This window comes from Anomaloglossus baeobatrachus, chromosome 6, assembly GCF_048569485.1.
Source record: "Anomaloglossus baeobatrachus isolate aAnoBae1 chromosome 6, aAnoBae1.hap1, whole genome shotgun sequence".
In the NCBI taxonomy this organism is placed as follows: domain Eukaryota; kingdom Metazoa; phylum Chordata; class Amphibia; order Anura; family Aromobatidae; genus Anomaloglossus; species Anomaloglossus baeobatrachus.
Genome location: NC_134358.1, coordinates 467,453,832 through 467,477,654, shown reverse-complemented (window position 1 = coordinate 467,477,654; position 23,823 = coordinate 467,453,832). Strand labels below are relative to the sequence as shown.

The 23,823-nt window shown below is 47.8% G+C and overlaps 1 protein-coding gene across 2 annotated transcripts in view; it reads right to left on the bottom strand.

The window, feature by feature from the left end:
* Positions 1-23,823, bottom strand: part of HACL1 (2-hydroxyacyl-CoA lyase 1) — an 87,613-nt gene that overhangs the window by 17,340 nt on the left and 46,450 nt on the right. For both annotated transcript variants that reach the window (XM_075315310.1, XM_075315311.1), the window contains exons 11-13: positions 3,102-3,185; positions 1,324-1,425; positions 684-838 (exon numbers count right to left, since the gene is read on the bottom strand). In XM_075315310.1, the coding sequence (XP_075171425.1) occupies positions 684-838; positions 1,324-1,425; positions 3,102-3,185 (341 nt within the window). The remainder of the gene's footprint in view (positions 1-683; positions 839-1,323; positions 1,426-3,101; positions 3,186-23,823) is intronic.

Below are 23,823 nucleotides of genomic sequence, written 5' to 3'. Positions count from 1 at the left end.
CACCCCATGGGGTGCACAGAAGCTAAATACATGCCTTTACACATTCAAAAGGGATTGCTGGGTGGGAGGAGGGGGGAATAATGCAGGCAAGTTGATCAAGACCCTAATATTGACTCTACATTCTAGAGTCACATAAGAGATGGTGAAAAGTTGCCACAATCACATGCATAAATGGCGTGTTATTACGGTTAAAGTGGATGTTAAGGTTTGGCACGAAGTGTGCAGTTTATGTGACTTTAGACTTGCGAATCCTCACAGGGCACACAAACATGCAATATGCATAATCACGGTCACATTCCAACTAGAGGTGCACGACCTCACTCAACTTCCTTATACTCAGGTATGCTATACACATCTAGGTCAGAATATGTCCTGTAGTGTGCATATTGTATACTTATGGTCGCATAAGCACCCAGTATTGCCACCGAAGAATCCTGACAGCATGTGCTGTAAACGATGTAAGGATTCACAAGTCTACAGTCTCAGAGAGACTACAAACTTCTATGCCACACCAGACCAACCCAGCGAAGCAGTGATAAGATACCAACAGAGCAGCAGGGGAGGATTGAACTGGTTAGTACGGAGCAGAATCCAAGATATTTGAAGGGAGTTTTGGACCTAAAAGAAAAAAAACAAAAACAAAAACAGTGGTAGGAGGTAGACATTCACTTTGAGCTACCTACCTATGCCGTGGATGAAGATTTTGAAGAACAGTGCGGCCGATGTCCATTGTATTAGCCCCCTCACTTACAATAATACAGTCATTAGGTAAAGCTTCTTTCACATAGCGAAACACTGTATAATAGTTCATGGGGACAGACTCCCCAGAAGCCAATTTCTTAGAAAAAACAAAACACAACATTAACAAGCAGACTTAAAGGTTCAAAATAGACTTAACTTCATGTCTACTAACATGTTTTAATTGATAGTATAGCGCTCACATAAAAACATTCAGTAAAATACATAAATATTGCTGCAGGGGATATTCTAGGGGCGTCAGGTGAAACTCGATGAATCTAATATTTTGGTTAAATGGATAGTCCCCTGTGTAAGTTAAGGGTTTCCCACCCATCCTGATAATAAAGGGACGGCAGCACTGATCTGGTACAGTTTTGCTTTTTTTTCCATTTTTCCTTATGTTGCAGGACACTGGACTCTGACTGTAGCTCAGCTCCACACATTTGAGACAGTAGGGAAGGAAAATCGGGAGTATGGATAAGTAAATCTAAAAAAAATAAAAGCTGATAAACCGCTAATTATTGCTCTTCTGTTTATCAGGACTGAGTACCCTGGTCATCATTCACTATACTTATTGATGGTTACCTTTGAGTTTTTCTCATTTGCGCTTATCTTCTTTTTCAGGCTATCCCACCAGTCAGTGTTGGCTGGATACTTCCAGGACAATTTTCGTACCCGCTCAAGAAGCTAATGGAATAAAGCAAGTTGTTATGTCAAGAAAAAAACAAGTGCATTCTGTGAAAAGGTAAAAAAAAAAAAAAAAAAAAGAAGAACAAAATAACTCAGAACATGCCTGCAGCATTCCAGTAAATGAGGATTTGAGGTACAAGAAATGTGGCGCACTGGCTGCCAATGTAAGTAGGAGATGTGCTGCAAATATAGAATGCCCATTCAGTACACTCTACATTGTGCCAGCAATTCATTCAACGGAAATAAAACGCTGACTGCGACAGCCCCCTGCACACACCATGATCGTTAATGGGGCCACGTGCCTGCGGGCCGCATAAAGCAGGAAAGAGGACACCAAGGGAACGGAGGACAGGTGAAAATCTTTGTGTGTATGTGAAAAACAGCAGATATGGGGACATTGCTACAAAAAGGGGACATTGCCATAAGATGGAGACAAGGATGGGCGCATTACTACAAGTAGAGGACCAGCATGGGCCCATTACTACAGGATGAGGAACCAGGAAGGGCCCATTACTACAGGATGAGGGACCAGGATGGGCCCATTAATATAGGATGGGGACCAAGATGGGGCACATTACTATAGGAGGAGGACCAGGATGGGGACATCTTACAAGATGGGGACAAGGATGGGCACATTACTACAAAATGTGAGCCAAAATTACAATATGGCGCTAATTGTAAAACAATATTACTTAGGGTATAAAATGTAAAAAAAAAAAAAAAACCACAAAAAAAAAAAATAAGGCATGACTTTTTTTTCCACATTAAAAATGCTTTTTAAATATAAACTAAAAAAAAAACAAAAATGTGCATGTTTGTTATCACCACATCCATAACAGCCCAAGCTATAAAATTGTACAAATTAAAAAAAATAAAAAAAAATTCTAAAAAGTGATCCAAATGTGTATAGAAAAAAAATAAAAAAAAATATCACTGAAAATGCACCTTTGTCCTGCAAAGATTGTGGCCGCCCAAATTATTATTTTTTCTATGTGCTGCCCATATACCCAGCAGAGATTGAAACCTCTGATCTATGGCATCTTAGACTGCATATGACCAGAACTTATTGGAAAAATAATACTGGTATTTGTAAATTGCAAAGAGAGATTATTTATTGTATGTTAGTTTCCTTTGGTCACTGTATGACGGTATTATAGTGCACAGATGAATAACCCAGAAAAGAAAGCTCAGAGACATGTCACATCAAAACATATCCCTGTGCCTACTGATTCTCCCCATTTTTAGCATTACCGGTAGTGGAGCTTACCTAAAGCTGGTAATTTTACTCAGTAGTCCAGCTTGAAATCATGTAAGTCTATATATCAAGGAGCTGAGCTTCTCTCTGTCAATCACATGTTAATTATATAAAGCCACAAATTTTACCTAATATATTTACTTTAGGGGGGAAAAAACAAAAACAAACAAAAAAAACAAACAAGAACACACACCCCATCTAGGCATATGCACACACCACTGTCTGTATAGATCATTGACATAAAGCAAATACATTGTAAATTCAAGAAGATGGGCTGAAGTTTTAGTTGTAAAATGTTTACTTCAAATTGCAAAGTTTTCACTCCTGAATTCCTCATAAAAGTTTGCAGTGTGACCAGTGGGCGCTGGGATAAGTGACAATTTAAAAGGACACATCATTCTGCTGTCTTTTCAATTACCTGCTGAGTCACTGCATTAACATCCCCCAGGAGACTTGCAACAGGTTTCACGTTATTGCCAAGCTCTTCTGCGCAAATGTCAACCTGTCAGATATTGAAATAATAATGATTTTGAGCTCAAGTATACGCACACAAGTTATAATGGAAGAAAAATGCCTGTAAATTGCTAGAAAATAGCACACACAAAAAAGGAAAAGTAAATAAATGTCACCTTGTGTAATACATTAAAAACTTTGGGGGGAGGGTGGGAGGATGAAGTGACTGCTTGCCACATATCCTAGCACGAGACCTAGTGAGAACCAAGACGACAACCACAAAATGTCAACTATTCAGGTGCTGTCTTAACCCCTTAGTGGCGGAGCTAATTTTCACCTTAATGACCAGACCAAATTTTGCAATTCTGACCAGTGTCACTTCATGAGGTTATAACTCTGGAACGCTGCAACGGTTCCCGGTGATTCTGAGATTGTTTTTTCGTCACATATTGGACTTTATGTTAGTACCAAATTTAGGACAATATTTTTTCCGTTTATTTATGAAAAAAATTGAATTTTGGCAAAAATTTAGAAAATTTTGCAATTTTCAACTTTTGAATTTTTATACCGTTAAACCAGAGATTTCTGTGACACAAAATAGTTAATAAATAACATTTCCCACTTGTCTGCTTTACATACGCACAATTTTGGAAACAAAATTTTTTTTTGTTGTTAGGAAGTTAGAAGAGTTCAAAGTTTATCAGCGATTTCTCATTTTTACATCACAATTTACAAAACCATTTTTTTTAGGAACCACATCATATTTGAAGTGACTTCAATAGGCCTAGATGACAGAAAATACCCAAAAGTGGCACCATTCTAAAAACTGCACCCCCCAAGGTACTAAAAACCACATTCAAGAAGTTTATTAACCCTTCAGGTGCTTCACATGAACAAGAGCAATGTGGAATGAAAAAAAGCAAAAATTAAATTTTACCTAAAAATGTTGCTCTAACCCAAATTTATTCACTTTTAGAAGAAAATACACAACAAAATGGACCCCAAAACGTGTTCCCCACTTTCTTATGAGCACACAGATACCCCACATTTGGTCAGAAATCTCTGTTTGGACAAATGTGAGGGCTCGGAACAGAAGGAGCAATATTTGAATTTTGGAAAGCAAATTTGGCTGAAATAGATTGCGGGCACCATGTTGCATTTACAGGTCCGCTAAGGTACCTAAACAGAAGAAACCCCTCACAAGTGACGCCATTTTGGAAACTAGACCCCTCAAGGCTTCTATCTAGGGGTATAGTGAGCATTTTGGACCCACAGGTACTTCACAGATTTTGTTAACGTTACGTTGTCATATTGAAAATTTTAATAATTTTCTCAAAAATGTTGCTTTAGCATCAATTTTCTCACTTTTTCAAGAGGTAATTCCAAAAATTTGACCTCAAGGTTTGTTACTCACTTTTTTTAATAGCGCGGTGATACCTCACATGTGGTCTGAAACCTTTGTTTGGACAAAATGGGAGGGCTTGGAACAGAAGGAACAATATTTGAATTTTGGAAAGGAAATTTGGCTGAAAAAGATTGCGGACACCATATCGCATTTGGAAGTCTCCTAAGGTACCTAAACAGCAGAAACCCCGCACAAGTGACCCCATTTTGGAAACTAGGCCCCTCAAGGAAATTATCTAGATGTTTGGTGAGTACCCTGAACCCCCAGGTGCTTCACAGAATTTTATAACGTTGAGCCATGAAAATAAAAAATTAAAATTTTACCACAAAATTGTTATTTCAACCAGGTAGCTTTTTTTTTTTTTTTTTTTACAAGAGTAAAAGGAAAAAATTCAGCATAAAATTAATTGTGCAATTTCTCCTGAGTTTGGTGATACCTTATATGTGGTGGAAATCAACTGTTTGGGCGCATGACAGGGCTCGGAAGGGAAGGAGTGCCATTTGACTGCAAAATTGGGTGGAATCAATTGCGGACGCCATGTTGCATTTGGAGAGCCCCTGAGGTGCCTATACAGTGAAGCTCCCCAACATGTGGCCCCATTTTGGAAAACAGACCCCTGAAGGAATTTATCTAGATGTCTGGTGAGTACCCTGAACCCTCACGTGCTTCACAGAAGTTTAGCAGCAGCACTCAATGTCAAGCAGCAGCTGCTAAAGCAAACAAGATTTTAGGGTGTATAAAAAGAGAGATTAGATCCCGTGATCCCAACGTATTGTTACCCCTCTATAAATCACTTGTAAGACCACATCTGGAATACGGGATCCAGTTTTGGGCTCCACATTTTAAAAAGGACATTCAGAAGTTAGAGTCAGTTCAAAGGCGGGCAACTAGACTATTACAAGGAATGGAAGGCCTCCCATATGATGGCAGGTTGAAAAAGTTAGATATGTTTAGCTTAGAAAAAAGACGTCTCAGAGGAGATCTCATTTATATGTATAAATACATGTGTGGTCAATATAAAGGACTGGCACATGACTTATTTCTTCCAAAAACAATACTAAGGACCAGGGGGCACTCACTGCGAGTGGAAGAAAAGCGATTCCGACAGCTAAATAGGAAAGGGTTCTTTACAGTTAGAGCGATCAGACTGTGGAATACACTACCACAAGAGGTTGTAATGGCAGATACTGTAACAGCTTTTAAAAAAGGGCTGGATGATTTCCTCAGTACACAAAACATTGTTGGTTATAAATGACTTAGTGACTAAATGTAGAACTGGTGGAGGAAGGTTGAACTAGATGGACCTAGGTCTTTTTTCAACCTAAGTAACTATGTAACTATAATGTTGAGCTGTGAAAATAAAAAAATACATTTTTACCAGAAAATTGTTACTTCAACCAGGTAGCTTTTTTTTTTACAAGTGTAAAAGGAAAAAATTCAGCATAAGATTTATTGTGCAATTTCTCCTGAGTATGCTGATACCTTATGTGTGATGAAAATCAACTGTTTGGGTGCACAGCAGGGCTCGGAAGTGAAGGAGCGCCATTTGACTGCACAATTGGCTGGAATCATTAGCGGACGCTATGTTGCATTTGGAAAGCCCCTAAGGTGCCTAAACAGTGGAGGTCCCCCACAAGTGACCCCATTCTGGAAACAAGACACCTCAAGGCTTTTATCTAGGTGTATAGTGAGCAGTTTGAATCCAAGAGTACTTCACAGAATTTGATAAGCTTAGGTTGCCATATTGAAAATTTTCATTTTTTTTTTCACAAAATGTTGCTTTAGCATCAAATTTCTTACTTTTTCAAGAGGCAACAACAAACCGTGGACCCAACAGGTTGTTATCCAATGTCTTATGAGCACAGGGATACCCCACATGTGGCCAAAAACCTGTTTGGATAAATGGGAGGGATTGGAATGGAAGGAGCACCATTTGAATTCTGGAAAAGTTGAAATAAATTGCGGGCACCATGTCACATTTGCAGGGCCCCTTGGGTACCTATACAGCAGAAACCCCCCACAAGTGACCCCATTTTGGAAACTGGATTTTATTCAGGAGTATAGTAAGCATTTTGAATCCACAGGTACTTCACAAAAATGTTGCTGTAGCAACAAATTTCTCTCTTTTAGGCTATGTGGCCATGATCCAGAAAGACGGCGTCTAGTACACAGTGTCAGCCTTCCTGCAGAGATGTGAGTGTTGTCCACGGGAGAACGCAGATGCCCATGCCCACGATTTGGGTTCAGGCTGCTGTGGAGCTCTATGCTACCTGCAGAGAACACTCTTGTCTCCGCAGCATAAATTGACATGCTGAGGCTCGGGAAGCTGCACCACAGGTCAGTGTATGCTGCGGAGAAGAGAAGCACAGTGGGCACAGGATTTCTAAAAATCCTTCTACTGTGCTTCTACTGCATAACGCAGCGTTATGGACGCAGGCAAAACACTCTGCGCCCAAAACACTGCAAACCCAGATTGTGGGCGCACAGCCTAAAATGCTACAATGGATGAATGGATAGATGTCAAACAAATATAACGTCCCACCCCCTGCATATTCTAAGCTGGCACCCTTTAGTGCCTTTCATGTGGCACTAAAGGGTGCCTAGCCTTGTATTTAGCCCCCCCCAAAATTTAATAATTAAAATAAAACGTCGTGGGGTCCCCCCTATTTTTGATAGCCAGCTAGGGTAAAGCAGACAGCTGTAGCCTGCAAACCACAGCTGACAGCTTCACCGTGGCTGGTGATCAATTTGGAGGGCTCCCCAGGCGTTTTTTTTTTAAAAAAAACAAACAAACAAACGTGGGGTCCCCCCCAAATTAGATCACCAGCCAAGGTGAAGCGGACAGCTGGGGTTTGGTATTCTCATGGTGGAAAGAGTCATGGTTATTGGACTCTTCCCAGCCTAAAAATAGCAGGCCGCAGCCGCCCCAGAAGTGGTGCTTCCATTAGATGCGCCAATCCTGGCGCTTCGCCCCAGCTCATCCCGCGCCCTGGTGCGGTGGCAAACGGGGTAATATACGGGGTTGATACCAGCTGTAATGTCACCTGGCATCAAGCCCTGGGGTTAGTGATGTCACGGCATCTAAACAGATACCCGACATCACTAACCCAGTCAGTAATAGAAAAAAATAAAGACAAAAAAAAAATGTATTTGAAAAAACACTCCCCGAAACATTCCCTCTTTCACCAATTTATTGAAAATAAACAAATTCCGGTCACTGTAATCCATTTTGGAGGTCCCACGACGACTCTGGACCTTCTAGAATATGGGGGGCCCGTTCAGGGAACGTATCCCCCATTTTTTGGAAGAGCAAGCTATCCATGAGCCATGTGGGTGCAGTAATCTGAGAATACTGCACTCACACTGCCCCGGTCTAACCTAGGGCAGAGTGACCTGCAGTAACCTCATTCCAGAATATGAGGGGCACGCTCACAGAACGTACCCCCCATTTTCTAGAACAGCAGGCTCTCCATGTGAGGAGTGTGGCTGCAGATTACTGCACTCACTCTCCCCCGGTCCACAGTACAGCAGCATGCGCAGCAGCGAGGTCTGCGTCCCTGCTTGCAAGGATCCAGCTGACAGCCGCTGTCTGCACATGTGCCGCCAGCTTTCCAGAAGGAGGCGGAGTGATCGCGGAGCCGGAGCAGCAGCCAGGTAACGGGGAAGACCGTGGGCTGACGGCGAGAGACCTGGGGACAACTTTTCTGTCGCATGTGACGTGTCACATGCGGCAAAAAGAGCAGGATGAATGCGGCCGCGCGGTACCGGGGGCCTTGGGGGCACTAGGGGTTTATATTTCTTTCTCATCTGACATGTTTGGTCACGTCAGATGAGAAAAAGAAATCAGTTTTACCGGCCATTTCTTTTTTTTTTTATGTGATCGTCGGTATACGGTGTATACTGGCGATCACATTATCGGGGTCCAAAAAAAACACCCCGATTCATAATCTGGGGGGTCTCAGCTACCCCCGAGATTTTCGGTCGCTGGGGGGCGCTACAGGGTTTTTTCGGACCGACGCTTTAAAGCGGCGGAACAGAATAAGTACCCTGTTTTTCCGCCGCTTTAAGTCGTACGGCCGTCGTTATGAGGTTAAGATATGTACACAGAAAACTATTGTTTAAAAAATAAGGTAGAGTTTAGGAAAACTCAACTTCTCAGCCCTCATCTTATAGCATCACTATTGCTTATTACGCAATAATAATAATACATATATATATATATACATATAATAAATAAAATATATATATATATATATATATATATATATATATATATATATATAATTGCCTTATTCTGTCTGTCTGTCTGTCATGCTCCAAAATTGTGTCCTTACGGTGACACAAAGCTGATTGGCCGCTGGGTTCGCCATGGCCCCGCCCCCCCACACGGATTGGCCTCTCGCCCCGGCTCTCTGCAGGCCCCGCCCCCTCACGCAATGCACGCTCGCTCTGGCCCAACTGACACGGAGCTCCGACTCCCAGGTGAGTACACACACACACACACACATCAGATCACACTCACTCTCACACACACCTCACACATCACATCCACACACTCACAACATCCTGGGATATCGCTTGCTTCTACACCGGCTCCGTCACGATCCCAGCAGCGCCAGACATAACCTTGCGATGCTGGGATATTCACGGAGCCCGTGAATGCTGGTAACCATTATACACATCGGGTAACTAAGGTCCCTTAGTTACCCGATGTGTATCATAGTTACCAGTGTACACCGGCTCACACTCACTCACACACACCTCACACATACATCACATCGCATCCACACACTCACAGCATCCGGCGATATCGCTTGCTTCTCGGCCTCGATACTGTGCTGTTGTGACCTTCCAGGACCTGCCGGAGGATCACATGGCCAGAAGCATGTGGTATCTCCGGATGTTGTGAGTATGAGCGCGTATGTGCAATATCGTCAATGTGTGTGTGCGTGAGTGTATGCGATCGGGTGTGTGTGAGTGTATGCGATCGGGTGTGTGAGTGTCGGCAGAGGAGCATGGCGTGCTGGAGGAGGCTGGGAGGAGAGAGGCTGATGCTGGGGACAGAGAGGCTGATGCTGGGGACAGAGAGGCTGATGCTGCGGGGAGAGAGGCTGATGCTGCGGGGAGAGAGGCTGATGCTGCGGGGAGAGAGGCTGATGCTGCGGGGAGAGAGGCTGATGCTGCGGGGAGAGAGGCTGATGCTGCGGGGAGAGAGGCTGATGCTGCGGGGAGAGAGGCTGATGCTGCGGGGAGAGAGGCTGATGCTGCGGGGAGAGAGGCTGATGCTGCGGGGAGAGAGGCTGATGCTGCGGGGAGAGAGGCTGATGCTGCGGGGAGAGAGGCTGATGCTGCGGACAGAGAGGCTGATGCTGCGGGGAGAGAGGCTGATGCTGCGGACAGAGAGGCTGATGCTGCGGACAGAGAGGCTGATGCTGGGGACAGAGAGGCTGATGCTGGGGACAGAGAGGCTGATGCTGGGGACAGAGAGGCTGATGCTGGGGACAGAGAGGCTGATGCTGGGGACAGAGAGGCTGATGCTGGGGACAGAGAGGCTGATGCTGGGGACAGAGAGGCTGATGCTGGGGACAGAGAGGCTGATGCTGGGGACAGAGAGGCTGATGCTGGGGACAGAGAGGCTGATGCTGGGGACAGAGAGGCTGATGCTGGGGACAGAGAGGCTGATGCTGGGGACAGAGAGGCTGATGCTGGGGACAGAGAGGCTGATGCTGCAGGGAGAGAGGCTGATGCTGGGAGGAGAGAGAGGCTGATGCTGGCGCAGCATGGCGGATGGAGCACGTTTGGGAGTGCGCAGCATGACGGATGGAGCACGTTTGGGAGTGCGCAGCATGGCGGATGGAGCACGTTTGGGAGTGCGCAGCATGGCGGATGGAGCACGTTTGGGAGTGCGCAGCATGGCGGATGGAGCACGTTTGGGAGTGCGCAGCATGGCGGATGGAGCACGTTTGGGAGTGCGCAGCATGGCGGATGGAGCACGTTTGGGAGTGCGCAGCATGGCGAATGGAGCACGTTTGCGAGTGCGCAGCATGGCGGATGGAGCACGTTTGAGAGTGCGCAGCATGGGGGATGCAGCACGATGGGGAGTGCGGAGTATGGCGGATGGAGCATGTTTGGGAGTGCGCAGCATGGCGGATGGACCACGTTTGGGAGTGCGCAGCATGGCGGATGGAGCACGTTTGGGAGTGCGCAGCATGGGAGATGGAGCACGATGGGGAGTGCGCTGCATAGGGGATGGAGCACGATGGGGAGTGCGCTGCATGGGGGATGGAGCACGATGGGGAGTGCGGAGTATGGCGGATGGAGCACGTTTGGGAGTACGCAGCATGGCGGATGGAGCACGTTTGGGAGTGCGCAGCATGGGAGATGGAGCACGATGGGGAGTGCGCAGCATGGCGGATGGAGCACGTTGGGGAGTGCGTAGCATGGGAGATGGAGCAGGATGGGGGGTGCGCAGCATAGGGGATGGAGCACGATGGGGAGTGCGCAGCATGGCGGATGGAGCACGTTTGGGAGTGCGCAGCATGGGGGATGCAGCACGATGGGGAGTGCGGAGTATGGCGGATGGAGCACGTTTGGGAGTGCGGAGTATGGCGGATGGAGCATGTTTGGGAATGCGCAGCATGGCGGATGGAGCACGATGGGGAGTGTGCAGCATGGCGGATGGAGCACGTTTGGGAGTGCGCAGCATGGCAGATGGAGCACGTTTGGGAGTGCGCAGCATGGGGGATGGAGCACGATGGGGAGTGCGCAGCATGGTGGATGGAGCACGTTTGGGAGTGCGCAGCATGGCGGATGGAGCACGATGGGGGGTGCGCAGCATAGGGGATGGAGCACGATGAGTGCGCTGCATGGGGGATGGAGCACGATGGGGAGTGCGCTGCATGGGGGATGGAGCACGATGGGAAGTGCGCTGCATGGGGGATGGAGCACGATGGGAAGTGCACACCTCCCCCCAACACACACACACGCGCGCGCACTGCACAACACACCACACACACACACACACTGGGAACCACAAACAACTGCCCTACACAGACACCCACACACAGACAACGCTGCACACACAAATATATGCACATACCGCACAACACACACATTGCACAAAACATACCTCCCCCAAAACACACCACACACACACAAACCGCTACAGACACACAGCGCTCCACAAACAACGCAACACACAAACAACACCGCTCTCACCCCCCGCCACACCCAGACAACACCCAGAACATGTACAGCGCCCTACACAAACACATCTACATACATACATACATATATATAACAAAAATCATACATGAACTACACAATACGTAAATTCTAGAATACCCGATGCGTAGAATCGGGCCACCTTCTAATTTAATATTATATATATTGTGAGGTAGCGCGGTCGGCTGCGCAGCAGAAGACACGAGATCCAGGCATCAAGGTTCACAGCACACGGTGTTTAATGTCCAAACAAAAATCCACAGCCATATACATGTCCCTCCAGCAGAGAACACAAGAGTTGTGATCACTCCCTCACACCCGGCACACCTGCCCCTCGTTCCTGTTTCCATTTAACCCTTCCTTCAGCCTGTAGGGAAACCGCATTAACCCTAGAGTGGATTTACTTTCTATCATGGAGTGAGCACAACCGGGGCGAGACATACCGGCCGTCATAGATAACCCCGGTCACAGTCTCACACACCCCCCCCCTCAGTTCAAGCGAGCGGGGTTGAACTCCCGCCATCAAACACGGGCCGCGGGACAAGGCATCGGCGTTGCCCTGCAACCTACCGGCCCGGTGTTCAACCGTAAACCGGAAGTTCTGCAGAGAAAGGAACCACCGGGTAACCCGGGCATTCCGTTCCTTGGCGGACCTCATCCAGACCAGTGGAGAGTGATCCGTCACCAAGCGAAACTGCCGTCCCAGCAGGTAATAGCGTAGGGACTCCAAGGCCCACTTGATCGCCAGGCACTCCTTCTCCACTACGCTATAATTCCGCTCGGGAGGGGTGAGCTTCCTACTTAAGAAGGTGACGGGGTGTTCCTCCCCCTGAACCACCTGAGACAACACTGCCCCCAGGCCGACCTCAGAGGCGTCAGTCTGTACTATGAACTCCTTCCGGAAATCAGGGTGTACAAGAACGGGCTGTCCGCACAAGACCCCCTTCAGGGCCCGGAAGGAGTCCTCGGCCTGCGGAGTCCAGCGCACCATGACGGACTTCTTGCCTTTGAGAAGGTCCGTCAAGGGGGCTGATAGTCCCGCAAAATCCCTTACAAACCTCCTGTAGTACCCCACGATACCCAGGAAGGCCCTAACCTGCTTCGTGGTCAGGGGTCTAGGCCACTTCTGGATCGCCTCAACCTTGTTAATTTGGGGCTTAATCACTCCTTGGCCTATCACGTAGCCCAAGTAGCGGGCTTCCGTGAGTCCCAACGCACATTTCTTGGGATTGGCTGTCAATCCGGCTGTTCGAAGCGCGTCCACCACCGCTTGTACCTGTTCCAAGTGGGTCTGCCAATCGGAGCTGTAAATAATGATGTCATCAAGGTACGCTGATGCATACGCCTGGTGGGGTTCCAGCACCAAGTCCATCAACCTCTGGAACGTGGCCGGAGCGCCATGTAACCCAAAAGGCAAGACAACATAGTGGAAGAGACCCTCCGGCGTAACAAAAGCGGTTTTCTCCTTGGCGGACTCCGTCAGTGGCACCTGCCAGTACCCCTTGGTCAGGTCGAGCGTGGTAAAATATCGCGCCTGTCCCAGCCTATCAATCAGCTCATCCACCCGGGGCATGGGGTAGAGATCGAACTTGGATATTTCGTTCAATCTCCGGAAGTCATTGCAGAACCTTAAGGAGCCATCGGGTTTTGGTATTAGGACAATCGGACTAGCCCATTCACTCCGGGATTTTTCGATGACCCCCAGGCGTAGCATTGTCTTCACTTCTTCTGATATGGCTTGTCTTCGAGCCTCCGGCACGCGGTATGACTTCAGGCGTACCTTCAGGTGGGGCTCGGTGACAATGTCATGTCGTATTAGACTGGTCCTACCCGGCAACTCGGAGAAGACATCGGGGTTCTGCTGAACCAGCCGTCTGGCCTCTCGCCTCTGTTGCTTGGTGAGGGCTTCTCCGATCCTTACTTCCGGTTCGTCCTCTCCGGAGGTCGCTGAAGCCGGGAGTGGACGACCCGAAGAGGAGGGAGATGGGGGAAACTCAACCATCAGGCTTTCCCGTTCCTGCCACGGTTTTAATAGGTTGACATGGTATATTTGTTCAGGTTTCCGCCTACCGGGCTGCAATACTTTATAGTTGACCACCCCGACTTTTTCCTTTATCTCGTAGGGGCCTTGCCACTGAGCCAGGAATTTACTCTCCGCCGTGGGGATTAATACCAACACCCGATCCCCGGGTTTAAAGGTCCGCACGGTGGCTTGTCTATTGTAGCGGCCGCTTTGCGCGGCCTGAGCCTCCTGTAAATGCTCCTTCACAATTGGCATGACCGCGCTTATGCGGTTCTGCATTCCTAAAATGTGTTCAATCACACTTTTATGGGGGGTGGGCTCTTGCTCCCATGTTTCCTTTGCCAGGTCCAACAATCCCCGGGGATGTCGCCCGTATAACAATTCAAAAGGCGAAAACCACGTGGATGCCTGTGGCACCTCTCGGATGGCAAACATCAAATAGGGAAGCATCATATCCCAGTCTTTCCCGTCTTTGGAGATCACCCTTTTTAGCATGGTTTTCAGGGTTTTATTGAATCGTTCTACTAACCCATCCGTCTGAGGATGATACACAGACGTACGCAACTGCTTGATCTGGAGTAGCCGGCATAGTTCTTTGGTCACTTTAGACATGAATGGGGTCCCCTGATCCGTAAGGATCTCCTTGGGCAACCCCACCCGGCAGAACACAGAAAACAACTCCCGAGCTATAAGCTTCGCCGCAGTATGTCTGAGAGGTATCGCCTCTGGATACCGGGTGGCATAGTCAACGATCACTAGGATGTGTTGGTGCCCTCGAGCAGACTTTACGAGGGGCCCCACCAGATCCATCCCTATCCGTTCAAAAGGGACTTCTATAATGGGTAACGGCACCAACGGACTGCGAAAGTGGGCCAGTGGTGCGGTAAGCTGACACTCCGGGCAGGTTTCGCAGAACCGTTTTACCTCCCCAAAGACCCCGGGCCAATAGAACCTTTGCAATATTCGCTCCTGCGTTTTCTTGACCCCTAGGTGGCCACTCATCAGATGTTTATGAGCCAAGTCGAGGACCCGCCGGCGATACGGCTGGGGCACCACCAACTGCTCCACCCCCACGCCCCGTATTTCATCTACCCGGTAGAGTAGATCCTGTTTAAGAGCGAAATGGGGGTACCTTACCTGGGCACCGGGCAGCTGGGCCACCCCGTCAATTACTAACACCCTATTCCGGGCATGTATTAACGTAGGGTCCTGGAGTTGGGCTGTCCCAAACGCATCCGGGGATGCCTCCAAGTCCGGGATGGGCTCGACCGTCTCAGCCTCTCCTGCCAATACCTCTAGGGGCGACCTATCGGGTTCACATTCTGTCCCTATCATGGGGACCCCTACGGCAGGTGTCCCGGATTCAGGATTGTAGGGCTCAGGCCCCGGACTGACCAATATCGGAGGGGACCTAGGGGTTCCCTTCCATAAAGTCCAAAAATAGGGCAGATCCCGTCCTAGGATCACGTCATAAGGAAGAGTGTTAAGCAGTCCCACCTCATGTTGCACCTGACCGCAAGGTGCTGTGATGGTGACAATCCCCGTGGGATAGTCTCGGCGGTCCCCATGTATGCAAACCACCCCCACGGTACGTCCTGTGGCCTTTACTTTAGCCCTCAAGGTGGATCGCACAAGGGTCACTAAGCTTCCGGAATCCAACAATCCTGTAACCGGACATCCATTCACCTGTATTTGGCACAAGTGGGGCTCAGTCTCTGGGGGAACCAGGTCAGCGGTACACACCACCTGAGCATACATTGAACCCCGCCGGGTAACTCCACAATCCATGGGCTCCGTGGTCAGGGGACACTGGGCTTCCATATGTCCCACCCGCTGGCACCGCCAACATCTAATAGGGAAGGAAACCCCCTTGACAAGTTGTCGTTTAGGGTACATGGCCTTCCGGACCTCAGGAACGGCGGGCGCGGCCTCAGCCGGGATGGTAGCGGACTCCTGTACCGGTGTCGGTGGTGGGTCCTTGGCCCTAGGCTTGGAGGGGCCGGACCGACGGGCGGTACGCAAAGTCTCAGTGTCCCGTATCAAGTCCTGCGTAGCCACATGCCGCTCTACCAGGGACACTAATTGGTCCAGGGTACTCGGGTCACCCTGTCCTACCCACCGTTGAACGGTGACGGGTAAAGTGCGCACAAAACGATCCACTACTACCCTTTCCACCATTTGCGCCGGGCTCAGAGTGTCAGGCTGCAACCACGTTTTTACAAGATGTAATAAGTCATAGGCCTGGGAGCGTACGGGTTTGGCTTCCTCATAGAACCACTGATTAACCCGCTGAGCCCGTACATAGGTATTCACCCCCAACCGAGCCAGTATTTCGGCTTTCAGGGTCACATAGTCAATGGCGTCCTCGGTACCGAGGTCCAGGTACGCTTTTTGGGGTTCCCCTGTCAGATAGGGCGACAATACCTCAGCCCACTGGGGGGTCGGCAGCTTTTCCCGCTCGGCCACCCGCTCAAACACTGCCAGGAACGCTTCCACATCATCCCCCGGGGTCATCTTTTGCAACGCTTGTCTCACCGCTTTCCGGACGCTGCTGTCGTCACCCGGTCCCGGGGTTGTTGCTGCCGGTCCGGCACGGATTGACTTGGCCAGGAGAACCATCTGTTCTTGGTGCCTTTTTTCCTGCAATTTCAAGGATTGCTGGTGCTGTTGCTGCTGTTGCTCCAACGTCTGGAGCAGGTGGGTATTCACCTGTTGTTGCTGTGCATTAGCCTCTTGTTGTTGTGCATTAGCCTGAGCCAAATGCCTTAGTATGTCCTCCATGGCGTCGCTGGGTTTGGGCCGTAGTATAGCTGCTTGAATCCAGGACATGTGCTACCGGATCACCAGAAAAGGAAGTTACACCTCACCGGGCTGGCATGCCCGCATTCTCCACCATATGTGAGGTAGCGCGGTCGGCTGCGCAGCAGAAGACACGAGATCCAGGCATCAAGGTTCACAGCACACGGTGTTTAATGTCCAAACAAAAATCCACAGCCATATACATGTCCCTCCAGCAGAGAACACAAGAGTTGTGATCACTCCCTCACACCCGGCACACCTGCCCCTCGTTCCTGTTTCCATTTAACCCTTCCTTCAGCCTGTAGGGAAACAGCATTAACCCTAGAGTGGATTTACTTTCTATCATGGAGTGAGCACAACCGGGGCGAGACATACCGGCCGTCATAGATAACCCCGGTCACAGTCTCACAATATATATATATATATATATATATATATATATATATATATATATATATATATATATATATATATATATATATATATATATATATATATATATATATATATATATATATATATATATATATAATATTAAAAATTAGTGTGTAAAAGTTGATGCCAAAAAACAAATCACTCCCCTCTCCAGCTCTCACCTCATACTCCTTCACAGGTCACATACAAGCTGGGAAGGTGCAGGAGGGCAGTAATGAATGAGAATAAAAGGGGACATCAAAGTCATGCTCATCCTTGGTCAGGGGGCTGGCTTGCATAAATAGCGGGATGATCTTGGATGTAACAACTCAGACGGGAGTGGGAGGTGCACTAATGCTGTGAAGTGAGGTCACAGTAAGAAGTTGTGAAATCACATGAAGTTACGTACAGTTAGGTCCAGAAATATTTGAACAGTGACCAAATCTTCGTGATTTGGGCTCTGTATGCCACTGTTTATTTTAGTCAAAATTAAACAACTGAGATGCAATTGATGTGTACACCTTCAAGCTTAATTAATGGTGTTGAACAAAAATATCCAGAGAAATGTTTAAGAATTGCAACCATCTTCAAAGATCCCTCAATCGAGGGGCTCCAAAGTAATTGGACAAAGTAACTTTTACCATAAATAAAATGATAATCTTCAATACTTTGTGGAGAATCCTTTGCGGAGAATGATTGTCTGAAGTCTGGAAGCCATGGACATCACCAAACACTTGGTGTCCTCCTTTGTGATGTCTTGGCAGGATTCATCTATTGACTTCAGTTGTTGCTTGTTTGTGGGTCTTTCTACGTTAAGTGTTGTCTTAAGGATGTGAACGGCGTGCTGGATGGGGGATGAGATCTGGTGATTGAGTGGGCCATTACAGATTATTCCACTTGTTTGCCTTAAAAAAAACAAAACAAAAAAAAAAAAAAAAAAAAAAAAAAAACCTCCTGGGTTGCTGTCACAGCATGTTTTGAGTCATTGTCCATGTGTACTGTAATGCCCGTCCAATCAACCTTTTGGTTGAATCTGAGCAGAAGTATAGGCCTGTACACTTCAGAATTCATTTGGCTGCATCATTGATGAAAACTAGTGACTCAGTGCTATTGGAAGTCATGCATGCCCGGCCATCACACTGCCTCCACCATGTTTTACAGAGGATGTGGTGTGCTTTGGATTATGAGCCGTTCCAAACCTTCTCCATACTTTCTTCGTCCTATCTTTCTGGTACAGGTTGATGTTAGTTTTCTGTGACAAGAGTTTGCTTTTTCAAAACTGGGATGGCTTCTTAAGATATTATTTTGCAAACTACAATCTGGCCTCTTTTTAAGCCTGATTAATGGTTTGTACCTTGGGGTCAACTCTCTGTATTTATGCTCATAAAGTCTTCTCTTTATGGTAAACCTAGATACTGAAACATCCAGTTTCTGAAGAGTGTTTTTGACTTGTGTGGTTCTTATGAAGGAGTTTTTCTGCATCATGTAAACGATGCTGCGATCATCCACCACTGAGGTCTTCCATGGACGTCCAGGCCTGTTTGAGTTAACAAGCTCAAAAGTGCGCTTTTTTTTTTTTTTTCTTTCCTTCAGCACAATGATGGTCTATTTCTCTTCCATTGAGAGCTCTTTTGACCACAGTACTGGATTCAGCTCCAGACCTTTTACCTCCTTAACCCCTTCACGACCGCGGGCAGTAAAATTACGTCCTATTTTAACGTGACTTAACGACCAGGGACGTAATTTTACTGCCTAAACTTCATTTGATTGCCGTGGCCATAGCAACGGCTTTCAAATGATGTCCCCTGCTGTTTCTTACAGCAGGGGACCTTTGCTTGACCCCAGGGGGGGCGGCATCGCCACCCCCTATCGACGATCGATGTGATTGGCTGTTCAAATCTGAACCGCCAACCACCCGAATTAGTGCGATCCTGTGAGATCCAGCTATGAGATGCCGCAGCTGCAGCAGCATATCATAGGTGGACCTCAAACATGCCGCCCCCAGCCCCTGCAGCACTGATTGGAGCGATCGTGCTATGACGCGCAATCGCTCCAATCAGTGTGCAGTGGGGCGGTCTGATCTGCCGGTGGCCGCCCTCCCCAGGCCTGTGCTGGCCTGTGAGCCCTCCCCCAACATGTCTGCAGCGTGCAGTGGCTGGTACTTGTGGTACCACGCCACCGCTGCTGCCGCCGCCGCCGATGTCACCGCCGCTCCGGCTCCACGTGAGTATTGCGCGCTTCCCGTGATGGCCCCTGCATGCTCCCTGATGTGCCGCCCTGCTGCGATCTGCCTCCTACTGCGATCTGCCCCCTGCTATGTGCTTCCCTGCTGTGATCTGCCCCCTGCCATGTGCTTTCCTGCCACGATCTGCCCCCTGCCAATGTGCTTCCCTGTTGCGATCTGCTGCTGCTGCTGCACGTGAGTACTGTGCTCACTTTGCAGCCCGTGCGCGCTCCCGTGGTGCCCCTGCGCGCTGCCGTGATAGCCCCTGCCGTGCCCCCCTGCGATCTGCTCCCCCCAACCACCCCCCCCCCCCCCCCCCCCCGACATCCCGATCCGCTCCCCCCGCGATCTGACTGCCTCCCCCATTATCTCTATTCTGCTTCTGCAGCTCCCTCTCCGGTCTCCCCCTCTGCCTCCCCCCTCCCCCCCTCCCCCTCTGCTCTCCCCCCCCCCCTCTGCTCTCACCCCCCCCTCTCCCCCTCTGCTCTCCCCCGACGTCCTCTTACCTGTCTTCACCGGCCTGATCACATCTGGTCCATCGCTGGGTCCTTCCTGGGCATTCTGCTGATCTGCCTGCTGCTCCTGTAAAGCTGTCCATCTCTCTGCCATCTGTTCCTCTGCAGCTCTTCTGGTCAGTGATCCTCCTGCTAGTCCTCTGGGTACTGTGAGTATAACTTTTTTTTTTTTTTCCGTATCCCCTGTCCATTTTTACACCTCATCCGTCCGTGCGTCCTGCCAAGCGCTGATCAGGGATGCAGATAACGGATCGGCATCCCTGCTCAATTTTTGGCGTGACTTTTTTTTCCGTATCCCCGACGCTTTTTGTATCGCATCCATCCGTGCGTCCCGCCAAGCGCTGATCAGGGATGCAGATAACGGATCGGCATCCCTGCTCAATTTTTGGCGTGACTTTTTTTTCCGTATCCCCGACGCTTTTTGTATCGCATCCATCCGTGCGTCCCGCCAAGCGCTGAACCGGGGTGCCGATAACGGATCGGCATCCCTGCTCAATTTTTGGCGTGACTTTTTTTTCCGTATCCCCGACGCTTTTTGTATCGCATCCGTCCGTGCGTCCCGCCAAGCGCTGATCAGGGATGCACATAACGGATCGGCATCCATGGTCAATTTTTGGCGTGACTTTTTTCCGTATTCACGACGCTTTTTATATCACATCCGTCCGTGCGTCCCGCCGAGCGCTGATTAGGGATGCAGATAACGGATCGGCATCCCTGCTCAATTTTTGGCGTGACTTTTTTCCGTATTTGCGACGCTTTTTGTATCGCATCCGTCCGTGCATCCCGCCAAGCGCTGATCAGGGATGCACATAACGTATCTGCATCCATGGTCAATTTTTGGCGTGACTTTTTTTTTTACGTATCCCCGACGCTTTTTTTTTATCGCATCCGACCGTGCGTCCTGCAGCGGCCGATCAGTGCACTGTGTCTGTGCGTTTGAAAAGTCAAATGGCGCTCCTTCTCTTCTGAGCCCCGCCATGCGCTCAAACAATTACTTTCCACCACATATGAGGTATCTGCGTACTCAGGAGAAATTGCACAATACGTTTTATGGTGCATTTTTTTCCTGTTACCCTTGTGAAAAAAAAAGCTACCTAGTTGAAGCAACAGTTTTGTGGTAAAAAAAAAAACATTTTCTTTTCACGGCTCAACGCTATAAACTTCTGTGAAGCCCCCAGGTGTTCAAAGTGCTCACCAAACATCTAGAACAATTATTTGAGGGCTCTAGTTTCCAAAATGGTGTCACTTGTGGGGGAGCTCCACTGTTTAGGCACCATAGGGGGTCTCCAAACGTGACATGGCGTCCGCTAATGATTCCAACCAATTTTGCTGTCAAATGGCGCTCCTTCTCTTCTGAGCCCCGCCATGCGCCCAAACAATTACTTTCCACCACATATGAGGTATCTGCGTACTCAGGAGAAAATGCACAATACATTTTATGGTGCATTTTTTCCTGTTACCCTTGTGAAAAAAAAGCTACCTAGTTGAAGCAACCGTTTTGTGGTAAATTTTTTTTTTCTTTTCACGGCTCAACGCTATAAACTTCTGTGAATCCCCCAGGGGTTCAAAGTGCTCACCAAACATCTAGAAAAATTATTTGAGGGCTCTAGTTTCCAAAATGGGGTCACTTGTGGGGGAGCTCCATTGGTTAGGCACCTCAGGGGGTCTTCAAACCCGACATGGCGTCCGCTAATGAGTGCAGCTAATTTTGCGTTCAATAATTCAAATGGCGCTCCTTCCCTTCCGAGCTCTGCCGTGCGCCCAAACAATTGATTTTTACCACATATGGGGTATCAGCGTACTCAGGAGAAAATGCACAATAAATTGTATTGTGTACTTTCTCTTTTCTCCCTTGTAAAAATGAAAATTTTATGGCTAAAGTAACATTTTTGTGTTAAAAAGTAAAATTTTCATTTTTTCCTTCCACATTGCTTTGGTTCCTGTGAAGCACCTAAAGGGTTAATAAACTTATTGGATGTGGTTTTGAGCAGTGTGAGGGGTGTAGTTTTTAGAATGGGGTCACTTTTGGGTATTTTCTGTCACCTCGGCCTCTCAAAGTCACCTCAAATGTAATGTGGTCCCTAAAAAAAATTATTTTGTAAATTTTGTTGGAAAAATGAGAATTTGCTGATGAACTTTGACCCCTTCTAACTTCCTAACGGAAAAAAAATTTCTTTCGAAAATTGCGCTGGTGTAAAGTAGACAAGTGGGAAATGTTATTTAGTAACTATTTTGTGTGACATATCTCTCAGATTTATGGGCATAAATTTTCAAAGTTTGAAAATTGCCAAATTTTCAAAATTTTCGCCAAATTTCCTAAATTTTCACAAATAAACGCAAAAAATATCGGCCTAAATTTACCACTGACATGAAGTACAATATGTCACGAAAAAACAATCTCAGAATCGCCAGGATCCGTTGAAGCGTTCCAGAGTTGTAACCTGTCAAAGTGACACTGGTCAGAATTGCAAAAAATGGCCCGGTCATTAGGGTGTTTTAGTGGCCGGGGGTGAAGGGGTTAATTGATGATAGATTAAAGAGGGAATAGTCCACGCAGCTTATTAAAGCGCTTTTGAAATAGTTGTCCAATTACTTTTGGTCCGTTGAAAAACAGGAAGCTACATGGTAAAGAGCTGTAATTCATAATCCCTTACTCCAATTAGGATGTGAATACCCTCAAAGTGAAGCAAAGCGTCTGCACTTTAAGTCCATATTAATTATATATCTTGAATAGGTTTTGGTAAACAGCTAAAATGCCAAAACTTGTGTCATGTCCAAACATTTCTGGAACTTACTGTACAAGAACAGAGGGATATGAGCCTTTATAGTTTTAGAATGTAGATTGCAATGCATTTTTATCTATATACCCAATTAATTCCTTTAAACGAAATCAGTCAGTAGGAATTAACCCTCCTAAATAGTCTATATGGGCACCTAGGTCCTAGAGAGCTGAATAAAATGATACCTTGAAATCTGTGATATGATGTTTTATTACAGAGAAATCCATGTTTTTCTTCTATGTAAATGAGCTGCTCCAGGCTATGGGCCGGACACTGATCTGCATGAGATTCTGCCTCCAGAGATTATTTTTAATAAAAGGGGGAGTTCCCAGTGTAAAACGTGTAACTAACGCAGGATAATAGAACTGAACTTTGTCTTACAAACATTTTCTGCAGCTCTCACAGCTCTGCTCTATTACAATAATATTACAACCATGTATGCGTCAAAGATGGAGGCTGAAGCTGAGAGGAGACTGCAAATGTGTCAGTTATAAATCACACAAAGCTCTGCAGTGAGATCAGAAGAGCAACCATCACACTGGTAAATGCCTCTTTTATTTACAATAGACTCTGGAGGCAGACTTGTTGTATGCGGCCAGGTTATTTGAAGCCGCCGCCGCAGGCTTCTGCTGGGGCTGGTGGGGTAGTGCAGCTTAGGTGTTTTGGGCCCTCCGCAAGCAGGGCTGGACTCCAGCAGTGGATGATGGGGATAGTAGTGGGGAACCGTCTGTGTGAGTGCACGGGGTGATCAAGAACACAGTCCACACCAGTACTGCAGTTTCCACTTGCCTTTACTTTGTTGCAGTGGTACCTGCACCCATGGGTGCCGGTCGCAGGTGTACCCGCTCCCCTTGTTCTCCGTGCCAGCTGTGACCTGGACCTGGGTTGGCTGTCCTCCATGCACACTCGTTGTGGTTGGATTCCCGAGGTGTGGAGCTACTTAGAAATACCTTTTCTTTCCGTGGCCCTAATGCAGGCAGTCTGGACTATTTAATGGGATCAGTTCCCGGTCCCCTCTTTCCTGCTTGTGCTTCAGACTTTTTGTGTTGGCGATGGATCCTGGAGATCTTCTCGCCTGGCAGAGTTAACAGCTGACCATGAAGTGTCCCCCTGTCCTAGGGTCTGCACCCCGCCTTGTGCCGAGTACTGTGAGCCTTGGTTCCAGACTTCCACAGGCCTCCCGTGGTTCCTGGAGTCTGACGCTTCCACAGGTGGCAAAAAGGGTAAGATACAGTGAACTGATATTCATTATATATATATATAGTAGAAACCATCAATCTAATCATCAGATAGGACTACGTGT